The sequence below is a fragment of the Paramisgurnus dabryanus genome, chromosome 4, assembly GCF_030506205.2.
Source record: "Paramisgurnus dabryanus chromosome 4, PD_genome_1.1, whole genome shotgun sequence".
Taxonomy (NCBI): domain Eukaryota; kingdom Metazoa; phylum Chordata; class Actinopteri; order Cypriniformes; family Cobitidae; genus Paramisgurnus; species Paramisgurnus dabryanus.
In genome coordinates, this window is record NC_133340.1 from 8739762 (window position 1) to 8754686 (window position 14925).

A 14925-nucleotide genomic window follows, 5' to 3' on the forward strand; every position below is an offset into this window, starting at 1 on the left:
AATGGAAGAGAGCGAACAGGCGTCGTCCATCTTTTTTACAGTCTCTAGCTGTGTCCCAATTCAAAGGCTGCGACCTTCTAAGGACGTATATTAAGACCGATTGCGTCACAGCAGCGCGACTTAAAGAGTAACTAAACCCTAAACCAACTTTTTTTGGTTAATGATCTGTAAGAATGATGCTTTATTAGTGCTGTTCATTGATTTTAGTCAGTTTTTTGACATTTGGATATAAAGTGTTTTAATACTACAATATATGGTGTAAAAACGTCTGAGTGCTGCCATCTTCAGGTTGAACGGTGGCTACTACAGTTGAATTTTCCTATTGGATGTTGGGTCCAAAAAATGACTCGTGACGTAAGCAGGTTCAAGCTCCCACGCCCTTGTTACGATCTAACCACACACTTGGTACGAGCTTAGTTCAACCCCTCTATCTCAGTTGGGATCTGCCCACTTTTCTTGCGTTTTTCAAATATTGGCTGTGGGTGGAGTCACGCTCTGACCAGGGGTTTAGTTACGCTTTAAGGCCAGTAAGGCCGTCCCATTTCAAAGGATGCTTAGAATGAAGCCTCAAAATGCGTCCTCATTTCTCCGCGATGTTAAGGATAGAACGAATGGATCCTTAACAGCCGAGGATATCCCAAGAGTCATTGCGCGTCTGCAACGGCTGAATATAATGGGTGGATATTCTAAAATAAACAATTAAAACCTTTATTAAATAAAAGTGTATTTATCAGAAAACATTTTTTCTTGTCACTGTTTTAGTATTATAAGTTATGTTTTGTGTTAATAATATTCTTTTTATGTTGCGTATATTTATAAGGTTGATTAATTTGGTAAACTGTTGAATAGTTTAATATACATCAACGTGCCATATTTCTAAAATAAATTAATATTTTTTCTGATGTCATATTTATTTTAATAAGTCAGAAACGTGCAGGCGGGCGCGTGCAGCAGGTGACGCTAATTATGGATCCTCCGAAGGTTAGACCGTCTCATTTCAGTTCTCTTCGCGAACTTCTGAGGCTTCCACCTTGAAAGACCGAGTGCTCACCTTTTAAGGTCGAATGCTCATAAGGTTGCAGCCCTTGAAATGGGACACAGCATGCCTATCAAATGTTCGGAATGAGGGAACGTAGGACTGTTTGATTGAGTGGACCAAGATCCAATCACAAAACAGATTTCTTGTTCTCAGGGAATAATTTACAACAAAATCAGCCAATCACAGTTTGCATGGGCGGCTCTTAGTTTTCTCGCATTTGAGGTCGGTTGTACGCGCTGAGTTAGACAAGCGGTATGGCGGAAGAAGATAGTGAATTGGAGTTAGACACGTTTAAGAAAGAATTGGATTGTTTGTTAAATAGTAGCGCAAGGGATGAACGCGGACTCCAGAGCAAGACCTACTGTGAAAGATTTTGTAAGGTAAGGTGACTGCGCGGACTAAAACTGTTGTGAGATGTTGCAGAAAACAAAATGAGATGCTAGGCAGAGTTAGCAGATTCCCCTCCCCCAGTAAACAGCTAAACATCACGTTCCCTTAAATCACTGTAATCATGAGTATTTTCAAAATACTGTTAGAACATATCTCCAAAAGGCAAAACTGCATTTTTGGTTAAGTAACCGTTACAAGAGCTCCCACTTGGAAATAGCTCCATTAGCCTGCTAATCGGCTAACGGTTAGCTTTCCAAAGAAACATTCCAAAACAAGCAGTCTGCGAAAGTTTAGTTTCTGTATACTTACTAATATTTCACGTTTTTAAGATTTCATAATAAACATCAAGTCTGAGAGCTCGTTGTAATAATGTATATGTGTGTGCTAAATATTGTGTTAAGTTAGTCAATGCAGCATACAGTGTTGTCAGTGTTTGATTTCTTAATGACCAGTCTGCAAATGAGTTGAATCTCTGTTTAAAGTCTAAGCTGATGCTCATTTTTGTTCATATAATAATGCTGATAATGAATCCATCCTTGGATAAAAATAAACTTTGATTCGTTTCACAAAAGTTAAGTTGTTAATGTCTAAATTGATTGTGTTAGGGTTCCTGTCATTCAATGATAGCTATAATTAGGGGCTTAAATATTTTGACACACTCGTCTCTTTTAGAGTGAAGTTCTGTTTATTTTATCTCTTCTATCTGTCCCTAATTTTGCTTTTATCTCTCTCTTATTATTATTTTTAGTTGGTTTTGGAGCAAACAGGACGATGGCAGGTGCCTCTTCCCCAGCTTCAGTTGTTGCGGAATGCACTGTGCTCTTTTGTTCAGGGTGCAGCATTTTTCCCACCAGAATGTGAGCATGTGCGATACACGCTGAGTAGCCTGGCCCTGTGAGTATGAACTTTCAAAGTAACCCTTGTGTCTTAAAGGAGGCGGTAAGCATTTTTTTTGAAAAGTCCATCAATTGGCAGGTATCCCTAAAACAGGGCTCCTGATAAATTAAACCTTGTCTGTGACAGCTCTGTACGTGGCAAAAGAGTTAGAGGTTTGATTATGTCTCAGGTCATCTAAGGCTATGTTTACATTAATGCGTTTATCCTTTAAAACGCGTTACTTTTGCTACGTTTACGCCTTTCATCTACACTGCATCATGTTTTCGACCCTCATAAACGGATTCGTTCGCAAACGCTGAAGACCCTGTTTTAGTTTGAGAACTCAGACGTTGCTCTGAGTGTAAATGAACGTAGACGGAGTCTTATGTAAATGAACAGCTGATGTTAACGTGACAGCGCATCATTTTCAAAGTAAAAATTATTTTATTCATGTAAATGTTGGTTTGCAACGGAGGTTTTGCCAAAAAATAGTAAACATCTACCAACCAGCTATTATAAACGCTATATCGGATTGTTTTAACATGTATCCTTGTAGATAATGTCTGTTTTATATGAATGTTTGAGTATTGTTGGGTTTAATGCGTTTGTTTTGTTTAAATTTAGTTAGCTTACGAAAGATAGACTGTAATTTTAAACACCATATAGGCGTTGCAAAGGCCAATATGAAGAGAGAATTGTAATGGGTCAGACATTATTTTCCAGTTTAATGTAAGTTTTGTTTGCTACTTTAAAATGAATTTCGTTTCAGATAATATGTCTCTTAATTTTAATCGATGTTTTGTTGATAAGTTTTGTGAATATAAATTTATAAAAACAATAAACTCAACGTCATTAATATAATGCTCGTTTAGGCGCTTGCGCATAGCTATTTCTGTGTTGCTAGCGGAGGACGTGCACGGACCTCGCACACTTTTAAAAAGTAATGCAATAAGCATTTCTGGAAGGCTAAAGCAATACTTCACCTCTTACTATGTTTGATTGAAGTTTGAATTTGCTGAAATTTATTTTTGCTTCAAGTTCGCTACTGTTCACTTGAATGCTTTCTTTTTAAATCATAAAGACCTTTCTGTTTAGTTATAAAATCAAAATTAATCATATAAATATGTTGTAGGGGGGAGATAGAACAGTATAAGACTTTCCCAAACACATTTTTATAGGTTAAAAAATAGTGTCTGTTATAGTTGCCAGCAAAGGACCCATGTATGACTTTTTGTCAATATCGCACACCCCTAAGCTGCGTAAACGCGCAAAGGTAAGCTATTATTAGAGTAATAAGTTATTTTACACTTTTATGCGCATGCCCAGTTATGTGATTGGTCATGTTTCATGCGTTTATGGTTGTGCATAGTGTGGATGAAGATTCTTTTTAAAATGCCAGTATAAACGAGGATCGTTTTCATTTTAAAATGCCGTTTTAAAACGCAAATGCTCTAATGTAAACATGGCCTAAGAGCCTTATCTGCCATTAATGTGGTTGGTTTTGAATACATTGGTTTCGCTGGGGTGTATTTCAAGGAAATGGTTTTGGAGAGAAGGCATTGGGTTTGCTGGGATTAAAATTCCAACCTTTTGACAACAAAGAGCTCCTGCCAGCTTTATGTCAAGTCCAATGTAAATGGCACAAAATTTTGCAGCTTATTTTGAATGGTCTGAAATGCAGTGTAGGTCTACTTCACTTGAAGCACCATTACAACTTGTTGCAAAGATAAAATGTACCGAATAAAAGCACTAACTTCATTTTTGTTTATTTGCAGGAGTGTCTTTGAACTACTGTTGTTCTTTGGAAGAGATGAATTTATTGAGCATCCTTTAAAAGACATTCTAGACTCATTTCAGGTAATTGTTTTTCCTGAATTCTAATATTATTGGGTTACTCAGGGCTCCAGACTTAAAGGGACATTTCATCTGTAGAAACATTAATCTTAATTGAAAGTGGGTAATATTTGTAGTCGAAATTTAGAATTTTGTGCCTATTTGACCAAGAAAAGATAGAACGTGACTTTAGGGAGCTTTTGTATGGAAAAGTACAACTCTCACAATGCACAGCTCTGCAAGCCCCCACAACTAATCCAGAACACCACTTGCTCAGCTGTATGCTATTGTGTACATACAAGCCACGTTACTATAAGAAGGAAAATAGAAACACTCACTTTATAGTCAGATGTCCGTTTATCCCAAGATCGGGGTTCCCGCGGGGTCTTAAAAAGTCTAAAATTCAGAATGTTAAATTTAAGACCTTAAAAAGTCTTAAAACGCCCAGATTTTTATAAATTGAATTTACCCAAGTCTTAAATTTCTTACCTCCGTTCATTCCCAAAAAGCGTTGTCCGCAGAAAATAAAATAGTATTGTAAAACGCTGAAGAGCTAATCAGTGGCGGAGGCAGAAAGATGGGTGGGTCTCTAAAAAAGAAACCGGCGTCCGCACTTTGTCATAATCCACGCAAATCATGCCATTAGCTATATTACAGGTGTTGTTGTCTGACTGTGGGCTGGGCAAGAAACAAACCTTAAACTTAGTTTTGTGTAAGCAAAAATATTTTCTGGGTTAATTTAACCAACTAGCCCGTGGTTTATCTGAGTATTAGCCAGGTTCTGAAACATAAGAGGACCCAGAAGCGGGAAAAAATCAACTTTATTGAAAAACAACTTAAACAGTCGGGCCGTCGAGTCACAAGCCACCAACAGCGAGTCAACTTTAGTGTTACACAGTTTTCACTTTGGAGGATTTTGTTTACCTCAATGCTCAAAGCGTGTTTACTTCTTTGACTTTAATATTGCTCTCTACTGCAATGCACTCGAACCTAACACGCTTCCCCTTCAGCTCTCAACAAACAGCAGCGATTGGCGGACGGAAAGCAAGAAAGTACTGTAATAAACCATATATTGCCAAAAAGCGCAATTGTCTTCTTTTAGGAACAATTCAAACTTTTTCATAGCGCAAATGCTTCAGGAGTTACGGTTAATTGAATAGCGGTAGAATCAGAGCGTTTCTTAATCTAATGGCTGTATCTTCCGGAGGTTGAATAGGAAGGCTGCTGCATACATTATCAAGCCTGGTTTATTTAAGTTAACTGAGCATTACATTCGCAAGTCATAATAAGCATATTACAACAATTTACGATTAAGTAAAAATAATAATCAATATTTTAAAGTTTTTTTTAATGTTAAAAAGTATTTTTAATGTTAATATTCTGAAATAAGACCTAGAAATGCGACCTCCGGCTATAGCCTTCGGATTGAGAAACGGTCTTTGTGGATAACGTTAGCAACACATAATAAACCACGAACAGCCTTTTAATGGTCAATTTCGTTTTCTTAATGCAGATAAACATGCATAAACATTATGGGGTGGTTTCCTGGACAGGGATTAGCTTAACCCAGGACTAGGCCTTAGTTTAAGTGATAAACTCTTATTAGTGGATTTTATTTGTCAAAACATTGTTGATAGAATTTTATAAAAACATATTATATGCACATATTAGTGTGATATATAAATATTGTAAATCAATGCATTTCTTGACTATTAAGTAAGAAAAATCACAGCTCTTTGCCTCTAACTCAATGTATTTCAATGGCTCACTATGAGCTTCCTGGAACTAACTGAAGTCTCCATGAATCACCTGACGGCCGAGCTTTTTGGACTTCCATTGTCAGTCTCTTTCTAAAGGGCTATGGATAGAATTTGTTGTCGCAAACACTCGTGGTCTAATAGGGTTAAGCATAATGTATTTCTGTGTATTTTGAGTATTTGTTTTAATAGAGTGTTTATTTTATATGTTTCTATAACTGAATCCATAAAAATAGAACGTTTTGAGAATTTCTGAGATCATTCGAATGCTTCTAGTAATGTGTCGTGTTGGTCTTAAATTTTACCCAAAATGGTCTTAAAAGGTCTTAGATTTAACTTGCTAAAACCTGCAAGAACCCTGCAAGATGTTAAATAATATACAGGGCTCGACATTAAGGCTTGTCCGGGACAAGTGGTTTTTTTAGGACAAGTGTAAGAGAAAATTAGTTGCCCGACTGGAAAAGTGAAATTTCAAACAAAATTAAATGGCATGTTACTTAACGGTATGTGCCGTTAACGACAAAGCAGAATGCGCAGCGCAATCACCGAGCAGAATATTGAACAGAGAGCACAGCGCGCCGATACACACACACACACACACACACACGTTTACACTGTACTGTTATTATTACTAAAAAAGCTGTGCGCGCATAAAACCTGATCACCGAACACGGAGGGGCGGGACGGCAGCTGCAACTGAAAGTCATTAAAATTAGGCAAAAAAAAGACAGGAGTGGAGAGTGATGTTTCTTCAGGCTCCGATGTGAATATAAATGACAGCCACTTCAACCACGTTTTCATCACTGTGTGTCAAAAAAGCCTGTTTTAGTTAATATTTTTTATCTTCTAAAGTTTGGTAAAAACACATAATGGGCTTGAAATCTTGTTGAAGAATTTTATAACCAGAATCTCCGCTCTTTCAGCGCGCCTGCCGATTTGAATCTGACAGAGACTCATCACTGTACATTCAAAATCCCACACAAACATTACAGCGTAAATGCTAGGATTAAGATTGATTTTTATATAACAGATAATCTAGATACATTTACCCTAATAAGTTTTTTTTAAAACATGGTAATGTTTTAATGTTTTGCTTTTAGTGTTTTAATGTAAGACAATCATTGAAATGTAAGAGAAAGGCAGCAGATATAGCATCCTTTTTCAGAAAGCGTAGCAAGAAGCATCCAAATGAATCTAAGTAAAATTAATTTCAGTGGCCTACAAAATTCACATGATTTTCTGGTCTCTATAATTTTTTCAGCAATGGGAGATATACATTCTGGTTTTAAAGTAAATTTCAAAAGTTTTATTTGATTAAATAGTTGTAAAAAAACATGAGTTTGAATTATGACCATAAATTGTATGTTAATCTCAATTCATTTGAATTAAAATTAAAGTATTGTAGCAATTGTATGTTTTACAATCAAAAAATTATTGTATTATAAATATTTACCCGGACAAGTGAAACATATATTTACTTGTCCAAAGGACAAGTTCCTCAAAAAGTTAATGTTAAGCCCTGATATACATTGACAAAAAATTTTCAATTCAATTTTATTTATATAGCGCTTTTCACAAAAGTCAATTGTTTCAAAGCCGCTTTACATAAATAGAAGCAGTGAAAAGCACAGAAAAACGACAGATAGCAAAACAAAATACATGATAGCATAAGCAGTTAAATTTGCTGCGGCTATGACTCAATATTGTAAGTGAACGTATTACTAAAGTAACGTCTAGTAGAGGAAGCTAAGTAAAGCCCAAAAAGGCTGCCTCCCGGGGGTGAAAAAACCCCTAGGAGAACCCCCCCCCCGGGCGTTTATCCGAGGAAAAATAAGTAAAAACCCTCGGGAGAACGGATAAGGAGATTTAACGGAGATTAAGCGGGTTCTGCCGGTGATCGTTGGTCAGGCATCAGCTGGGCATCACGTTGAAGGACGGCCAGTAGATCAGAGGTGTGCCGACTTCCACATCTACCGGGACTGGGTCTGTTTGTCTCGGGGTCGAGGACGAGACAGGGAGAGAAAAACAAAATCTTATTAGCGTAGCGGCCGTTAATATGTATTGAAGTGTCACACAGTGATGTGGTTTAACTCAGCTTAGTTCCAGACAGACTAACTATTGCGGCATAATTATATTATCCACAGTTGAGGATTTAGCAAATATGGGGCCCAATGCGAAGGTATATATGGTAAATAAGGGTCTCCTTCCGATCTTTAAGAGAAAATGAAACCTGACGACCCGTTTGACTAAGGCCGGAAACCCCACTGTCGTCGTTAATGCAGGTTCAGTGGCAAACGGTGGCAAACTATTTAATGCAATTCATTTTAAGTGTTCATGCAGAAAATGTATTTTGGTGACTGAGGGTGAAGCACAACCCCGATCGGGCAAGTGACAATACTTTTTACTGGCTCGAACATCTCTAACGCTTGCCCCGGGCCACCAGGCAGTCCTTTATGTTGAGCCCTGTACTAGTCCGTCCAAGCTCGCGCCAGTCCAGGCTTCTCTATGCAGCAGAGGCCGAGGCTGCTGGGTCCTCCCCGGGCTCTTCTACGCAGCAGAGGCTGTGGCCTCCTCCCTGGGCTTCTCTGCTTTCTGTTCCTCCATCTGCCTCAGCTCTTCGCTGTAATCTGGCTCATAAAGGTAGCCACGAACATCCGATTCTCTCAACTGCTCTTCGATTCAATTTTATTTATGTAGCGTTTTTTACAATTGTTTAATTGTTTCAAAGCAGCTTTACATTCATTGAAGTAGAACAACAGAAGACAACAAAAGTAGAATAGTACAGCAGCTAAAATTAAATCGTACTTGTGAGCGACATATAAAGGATTGTTTTAAGTTAAGCCATTGTCAGCTGACTCCTTAAAGGAATAGTCTACTCATTTTCAATATTAAAATATGTTATTACCTTAACTAAGAAGAGTTGATACATCCCTCTATCATCTTAGTGCGTGCACGTAAGCGCTGGGGCGCGTTGCGACACTTCGATAGCATTTAGCTTAGCCCTATTCATTCAATGGTACCACTCAGAGATAAAGTTAGACGTGACCAAACACATCAAAGTTTTTCCTATTTAAGACGAGTAGTTATACGAGCAAGTTTGGTGGTACAAAATAAAACGTAGCGCTTTTCTGAGCGGATTTAAAAGAGGAACTATATTGTATGGCGGAACAGCACTTTTGGGAGTACTTCGACTCGGCGCAGTAACACTCTCCCTCTCCCATTATGAGAGGGAGAAGGGGAGCGGATTTTTCAGGCGAGTTGAAGTATTCCCAAAAGTGTTGTTCCGCCATACAATATAGTTTCTCTGATAAATCCGCTTAGAAAAGCGCTACGTTTTATTTTGTACCACCAAACTTGCTCGTATAACTACTCGTCTTAAATAGGAAAAACGTTGATGTGTTTGGTCACTTCTAACTTTATCTCTGAGTGGTACCATTGAATGAATGGGGCTAAGCTAAATGCTATCGAAGTGTCGCAGCGCGCTCCAGCGCTTACGTGCACACACTAAGATGATAGAGGGATGTATCAACTCTTCTTAGTTAAGGTAATAACATATTTTAATATTAAAAATGAGTAGACTATTCCTTTAAGGGCTCGTTATAGTTGTCCTCCGGCATAGCCCCGACGGCGTAGGTTCCGCGTCGGTTTTCATTTATACTTTTGCGTCGTCGTCCGCGTCGACGTGCAAACACACGCGCAGACCGCTTGTAGGCAGCGAACGTCAAAGAAGAAGAAGCTTAGCAAGTTAACCCACAAACAAAGAAGAAACGGCAACTTGTGTATAATTTGAGAACACCAACAATGATGGAAGTAAGTAAACAACGACTTTTGATGCAGTTTGAGTTAAATCACTCTTCAACTTCCTTGGGACTGGCGGGTTCTGTGAGAATTACCTGCGCACATTGACTCAAGCACTTAATTAAACCAGCTGTTGCACTCGCATTGCCCACAAATTCATACTTGATTTAAAGCAGCGTACGCAAGCACTGCATTTAAACAGTTGCGTAATACAAAAGTGAAAGTAAAATGTCCACGTCTGCATGCACATTTATAAGCCCCTCCCACCCTGTGAAACCGGTATCACCGGGTTTGTGACGCGCCGATTAACTGGTGGGAAAATTCTGTCACCGCGGCAACCCTAGTGCCGTGCCGTTTTTAACTACAATTCAGAGTTGTTTGAACTACAGAAAATGACCACTGTGGTAGATGAAACAGAGACAATCTGCCCTTTTTGGAAATTAATCCTCTGGACTGATCGCATGCTTTTTAATAAGGTAATGTTGCATGAATATCTGATAATGTATGAATCCTGGTTCTGTTGTTGATCTGTCGCTGCTGTTTGCACGTTCAAATTAAATGTTTTGTTTTTACTAGTTACATGTAAGGTCACACTTTCATATCACATGGCTAGCGCAAGATGAGAAGTAGTTCTGGTTTAAGAGTTTTTTTTTTTTTTTTTGCGAACATGATGATTGTTTCACTAGATAAGACCCTTCTGCCTTGGTTGAAGTTGTTAGAGCAGTTGCGCCCCAACCAGAAAGTGTTTTTTTTTAGAATAATAACTTTAGTTTATAAATTAACACATTGACAAAAGACTATATTAAAAATAAATGTTATAAATTTGCATGATGTGTACTGCGGAATATGCTCTCAACCTCTCCCTCTTTTGACCAACATTGCGGCACATGGTCAAGTTCGAGGGGAGCAACGCAGGAGACTAAACTTAGGCCCAATTTTATTTTATACCCCATAGGCCGATCCCTTAACCCCTCCCCTTGCTCCTTTAAACAGACTGGAAAGGGTTAAAAATATTCCCCTGAGAAATGGGACACCAATACTACATCGTCATATGACATCCTACGTCAAAGTAGATGCAATGTTTATCACAAACTTGAAAGATGCTGCCTTCACCTGTAGTTATATAAAGCCCTATTCGGACGGGATTAGTTTTACAGGGGTAGATGCCTGGCGTGATGTAATTTCACCATAGGACATCTGTAATATTAATTGTATATATGAACGGGATTAGAAATCTCAGTAAAACATTCAGAAGTGGGAGGGGTAACTCGATTGCGCAGCGTGTCTCCTCTCGTCATCACGTGCACATTACCTTGCTTCCTGATATCACATGTGCAAACAACATGACACATACGAGGAAAATGCAGACCTGCCAACCTGTACGCATTTTGCGTAGCAGGTACTCATTTTGACCTCAAAGTACGGTGGTACGATTTGTCACTCTAAACTACGCAAAAACCTGATGACGCCCTTTGCCGCGCAAAGTACTCAAAAGAAGCAACAGAAAAAAGAAAAATATGTCCAATCATAGCACTGGGCTCATCCACCACATAGAAAGTGGGGATGATTGACAAGTCGTATGGCCAATCAGTAACAAGAGTCTGCTATCGATGGAATCACAAAATCCACCGTGATCTCCTTCCTCCACCTGCAGTTTCTGAACATCTTTTTCAACGGAGAGTCAAGACGTCTGACCCGCTAAGGTAAACTGGTCAGGGTGGATGTGCAAATAATGAAATAATGCATTAGCTTAATCCTTTGAAGTCGACGGTCGCGCGGGCTCCGTTTCATAACGTTCACTTGACCGCAAGATGCGCTAACATTACTTCTGATTTGTAAATGAGCGTCATTTATAATTGTGCACTTACAAAAAAGTACAATGATTTTACCATGGGGAGAGCATCCAGTTTTAGTCAAATAAAAACGGAAAGTTCACTCTCAGTGAAGGGAATCCACCTGACATCCGAGTGAAGCGGATTAAATGCGTTCTGAAATAACGTGCTCTTGATAATTGTCAATAAAATAAAACGTCATATACAAACCACATCAAATAAAGTTTTATAAATGGAGAATATCTCGTGTCTCGAGCGCCCACATGATAGGTGCCTATGCTGTATTTTTCTCCTTCAGCGCGAACCTCCTCGCTGCTCCGAAGAAGCAGCCCTTGCTCGCCGTCAATCTGAGCACTGCAGCGGACTACTACACACCAGCGTGTTCCCCTGCCGCTTTCCGGTTGAGGATAAAAGAGCGAATTTCATTCTAAAAGAGCTGAAGCGCGTTTAGATAATGCCGCTTCGGCACTGTGGCTAATGCCGAGCCCCTTTGCCTGTGAAGGACCTCCACAACGAGTGCGTCCTCTGGTTGGGTCCTGCCCACGCTGAGGCCCTGCTCACAGAGGCGGGCTGCACCCACTGCGAGCTCCTTCCCATCGCGGTGCTGCGCTCCTGCCTCGATACCTTCAAGAGGAAGGCTTCCTGTGCTTTCTCACCTAAACAGCAGCAGAGCCGTGAAGTTGAGAGGTGCCCCAAGACCGAGTCCACGCTGGTTCATTCCCCGTGCTCCGTCTCCCCGCCGTCGTCCTGTCACCTTTGTCCATGAGGACCAACGCCCCCTAACGAGTGCTAGCGGCATGGTTTCCTTTGGGTCCTGTGACACCGTGGAGATGATGTCATCCTCTGAGGAGTTAGAGAATTGGGCGCTTCAGATGACGACACCCACGCTGCCGCCGCTGAAGAACCCACTGAGTCGCGTCAACACGACTCTGAGCTTGTCCGCATCCTGACTCAAGCTACAGCGGAGCTCAACATTCAGTGGTCGCTGCCGACAGAGCCTCAACTCAGTCATCTGGATGAGTGGTGCCTGCAGCCCGGGCGTCTTCAACCATCCCGCCAGCGGCTGGCGCCGTTCTTCTCGGAGGTTCAGCAGGAGCTCACTAAGTCCTGGCGCGCCCCTCACTCTACCCAAGCTCAGAGCGCCATCTCCCACGTCCTCTCCGTCCTCTCCTCGCGTTCTTTATTACTAAGATGCGATAGAGACGGTCTCTGCGGATCAAAGCGAATCAGGCTTTTACAGTCGTTATTTTCTCATTCCAAAAAAGATGGCGGCCTCAGACCGATATTGGATCTACGCGTTTTAAAACATGCTCTTGTCAAACGGCCATTCAAAATGCTTACAGCCAGACGAATCATAGCATTAATTCAACCGAGTGATTTGTTCATATCAGTGGATAGCAGCTCGTCACAGGTCGTTTTTAAAGGTGATATAGAATGATTGAACGGAGTATTTATCCTTGTTCTGTGATGTGACATGTAGACAAAATTTTTTTTGTTTGGGTCTGTTATGCCTTAGAAGCTTCCTAAAAACCTCTCTCAGATAGCTCTATAAGGGTGGGGGATTTTAAACAAGTGGTTTTGCACCTATTTGGCTCCCCCTACTGGCTTAACTTGCAATCTTATTACTGATTGGCTGACTTTGCTGCCACTCAAAAATGTAGCCAATTATTTTAAAGTGGAGGGGCAGTTAGATGCCTGTGATGTCATAAGCATCAGTTTTTCAGATTGGGCTGTTTTCTGGCTGACATTTCTAAAAGAGGAATTTCTATGAGACTGAGATGTTTAGCATGTTTAGCACTTTTTGTATGTTTATGAATGTGGGTAGACTACCATTATTCAACAAAGACAAGGTAAAAATGTTTTTTCATTCTCTGTCCCCTTTAAGATTTGCGTTCGATGGGACAGCATACCAATACAAAGTTCTGCCCTTTGCTTATTAATCAAAATCACGTAGAGCTGCGTAAAAGCGTTTTCGATATGGACATCCCCTCACCTTTTCCTCTTGGGCACAGAGCTCAGCTCCGTGAGCAGGAGGAAAGTGGTGACAACGGATGCATCTGCGACGGGTTGGGGCGCGCACTGCGAACCCGCCTTCGGTACGTGGAACAACCAATTGTCTCAGCTACATATCAACCACCTCGAGATGTGGGCGGTTATCCTAGCGCTACGACACTTTCGACCGAAACTCCAACATCAGCACGTTCTAGTTAGGGTTGGGTACCGAAACGCGGTGCCATTATGGCACCGGAACCTATATGGGCGTTCCTACCGGACCGAATCAGAACACAGATTTCGGTGCCTCATTTCGGTGCCTCTTTAATGCATGAACAGTTGACTGAAGTATTTTGCTCTCTGTAGCGCAAAAAGCATAATCACACAAGCACAGCACAATCGCTAGTTAAATTATAGTACACTCATATGGTGTAAATAATTTCCTGACTTACTAAATTCATGTGAATGTGAAAGTCGGAAAGGTTTGATATAATACATAGGATTCAAGTTTGATTTCTTCGCTTAACTTAGGTGAGTTTGTTCATATTTTACATTATTGTAGCTTTATATTGATAAAAAAATGTAAACCAATCATGTGTTTTGAAAAATCTAAGGATCTTAGATTTATTTATGTTATAGGGCCGGTAAAATGTTTTCCGTCTATTCGTTTTTGTTAAATGTTTTGTTTAATATAAGCAAGTCATTTTACTAATTTATTGTTGTTCTGTTTTAATAAAAAAAAATGAACAAATAAGCATTCGTAGTAATGAAAAATTATGTCAATTAAATTTTACATTTATTTGTGTTTTAACGCAGATACCATCCGTTGAATTCGTTTTATTAATAAACAAGCAATATAAGCAAGTTTGTAATTGGAGCTACTATTTTATTGGAGTTGAGTTTTTCGTCAAGAGTATTAATGAACAAACATTAAAAAAAATAGTTTATTAATAAATGTAAATATTAAATAATCTAATGTTAAAGATTAAATGTAGCCAACTTTTGAACTTTGCCAAATAAATTTTCATTTAAAATATGCGCTGTGTTTAATAAGTTTAAAATGTGAAAAAATCCTCATCTGCACATCCCTAATAATACAAAACGAACAAATTTTGTAAAAACATAAGTTATGTCCAGGTTATTTTTATATTCTGACTTTAAAGAACAATTTGGAAAATGAGATCCTCAGAGGAGCGCGTGAATGCTGCAATTGATCTGACGGCAACTTATTTTGCTAATATTGTAACATTTCTTCAGAGAATTTGCTAAAACGTATTACCTCACTAATGTTTTTATTACTTTCGGCTGATATTGGCCTGAGATGGGCCGCGGCAGTCACGAGTGTCAAGTTCATTGGAGACAAGCAGAAAGCGTCAAAACGTGAATGGTTTCACAAGCCGAAAAGAAA

At 39.6% G+C, this 14925-nt stretch overlaps 1 protein-coding gene across 2 annotated transcripts in view; it reads left to right on the plus strand.

Moving 5' to 3' along the window:
* Positions 1 to 1244: 1244 nt before the first annotated feature.
* The window catches only part of znf654 (zinc finger protein 654), an 80648-nt gene continuing 66967 nt past the window's right edge, over positions 1245 to 14925 (plus strand). For both annotated transcript variants that reach the window (XM_065295785.2, XM_065295786.2), the window contains exons 1-3: positions 1245 to 1419; positions 2178 to 2323; positions 4081 to 4162. In XM_065295785.2, the coding sequence (XP_065151857.1) occupies positions 1294 to 1419; positions 2178 to 2323; positions 4081 to 4162 (354 nt within the window). In that variant the 5' untranslated portion in view covers positions 1245 to 1293. The remainder of the gene's footprint in view (positions 1420 to 2177; positions 2324 to 4080; positions 4163 to 14925) is intronic.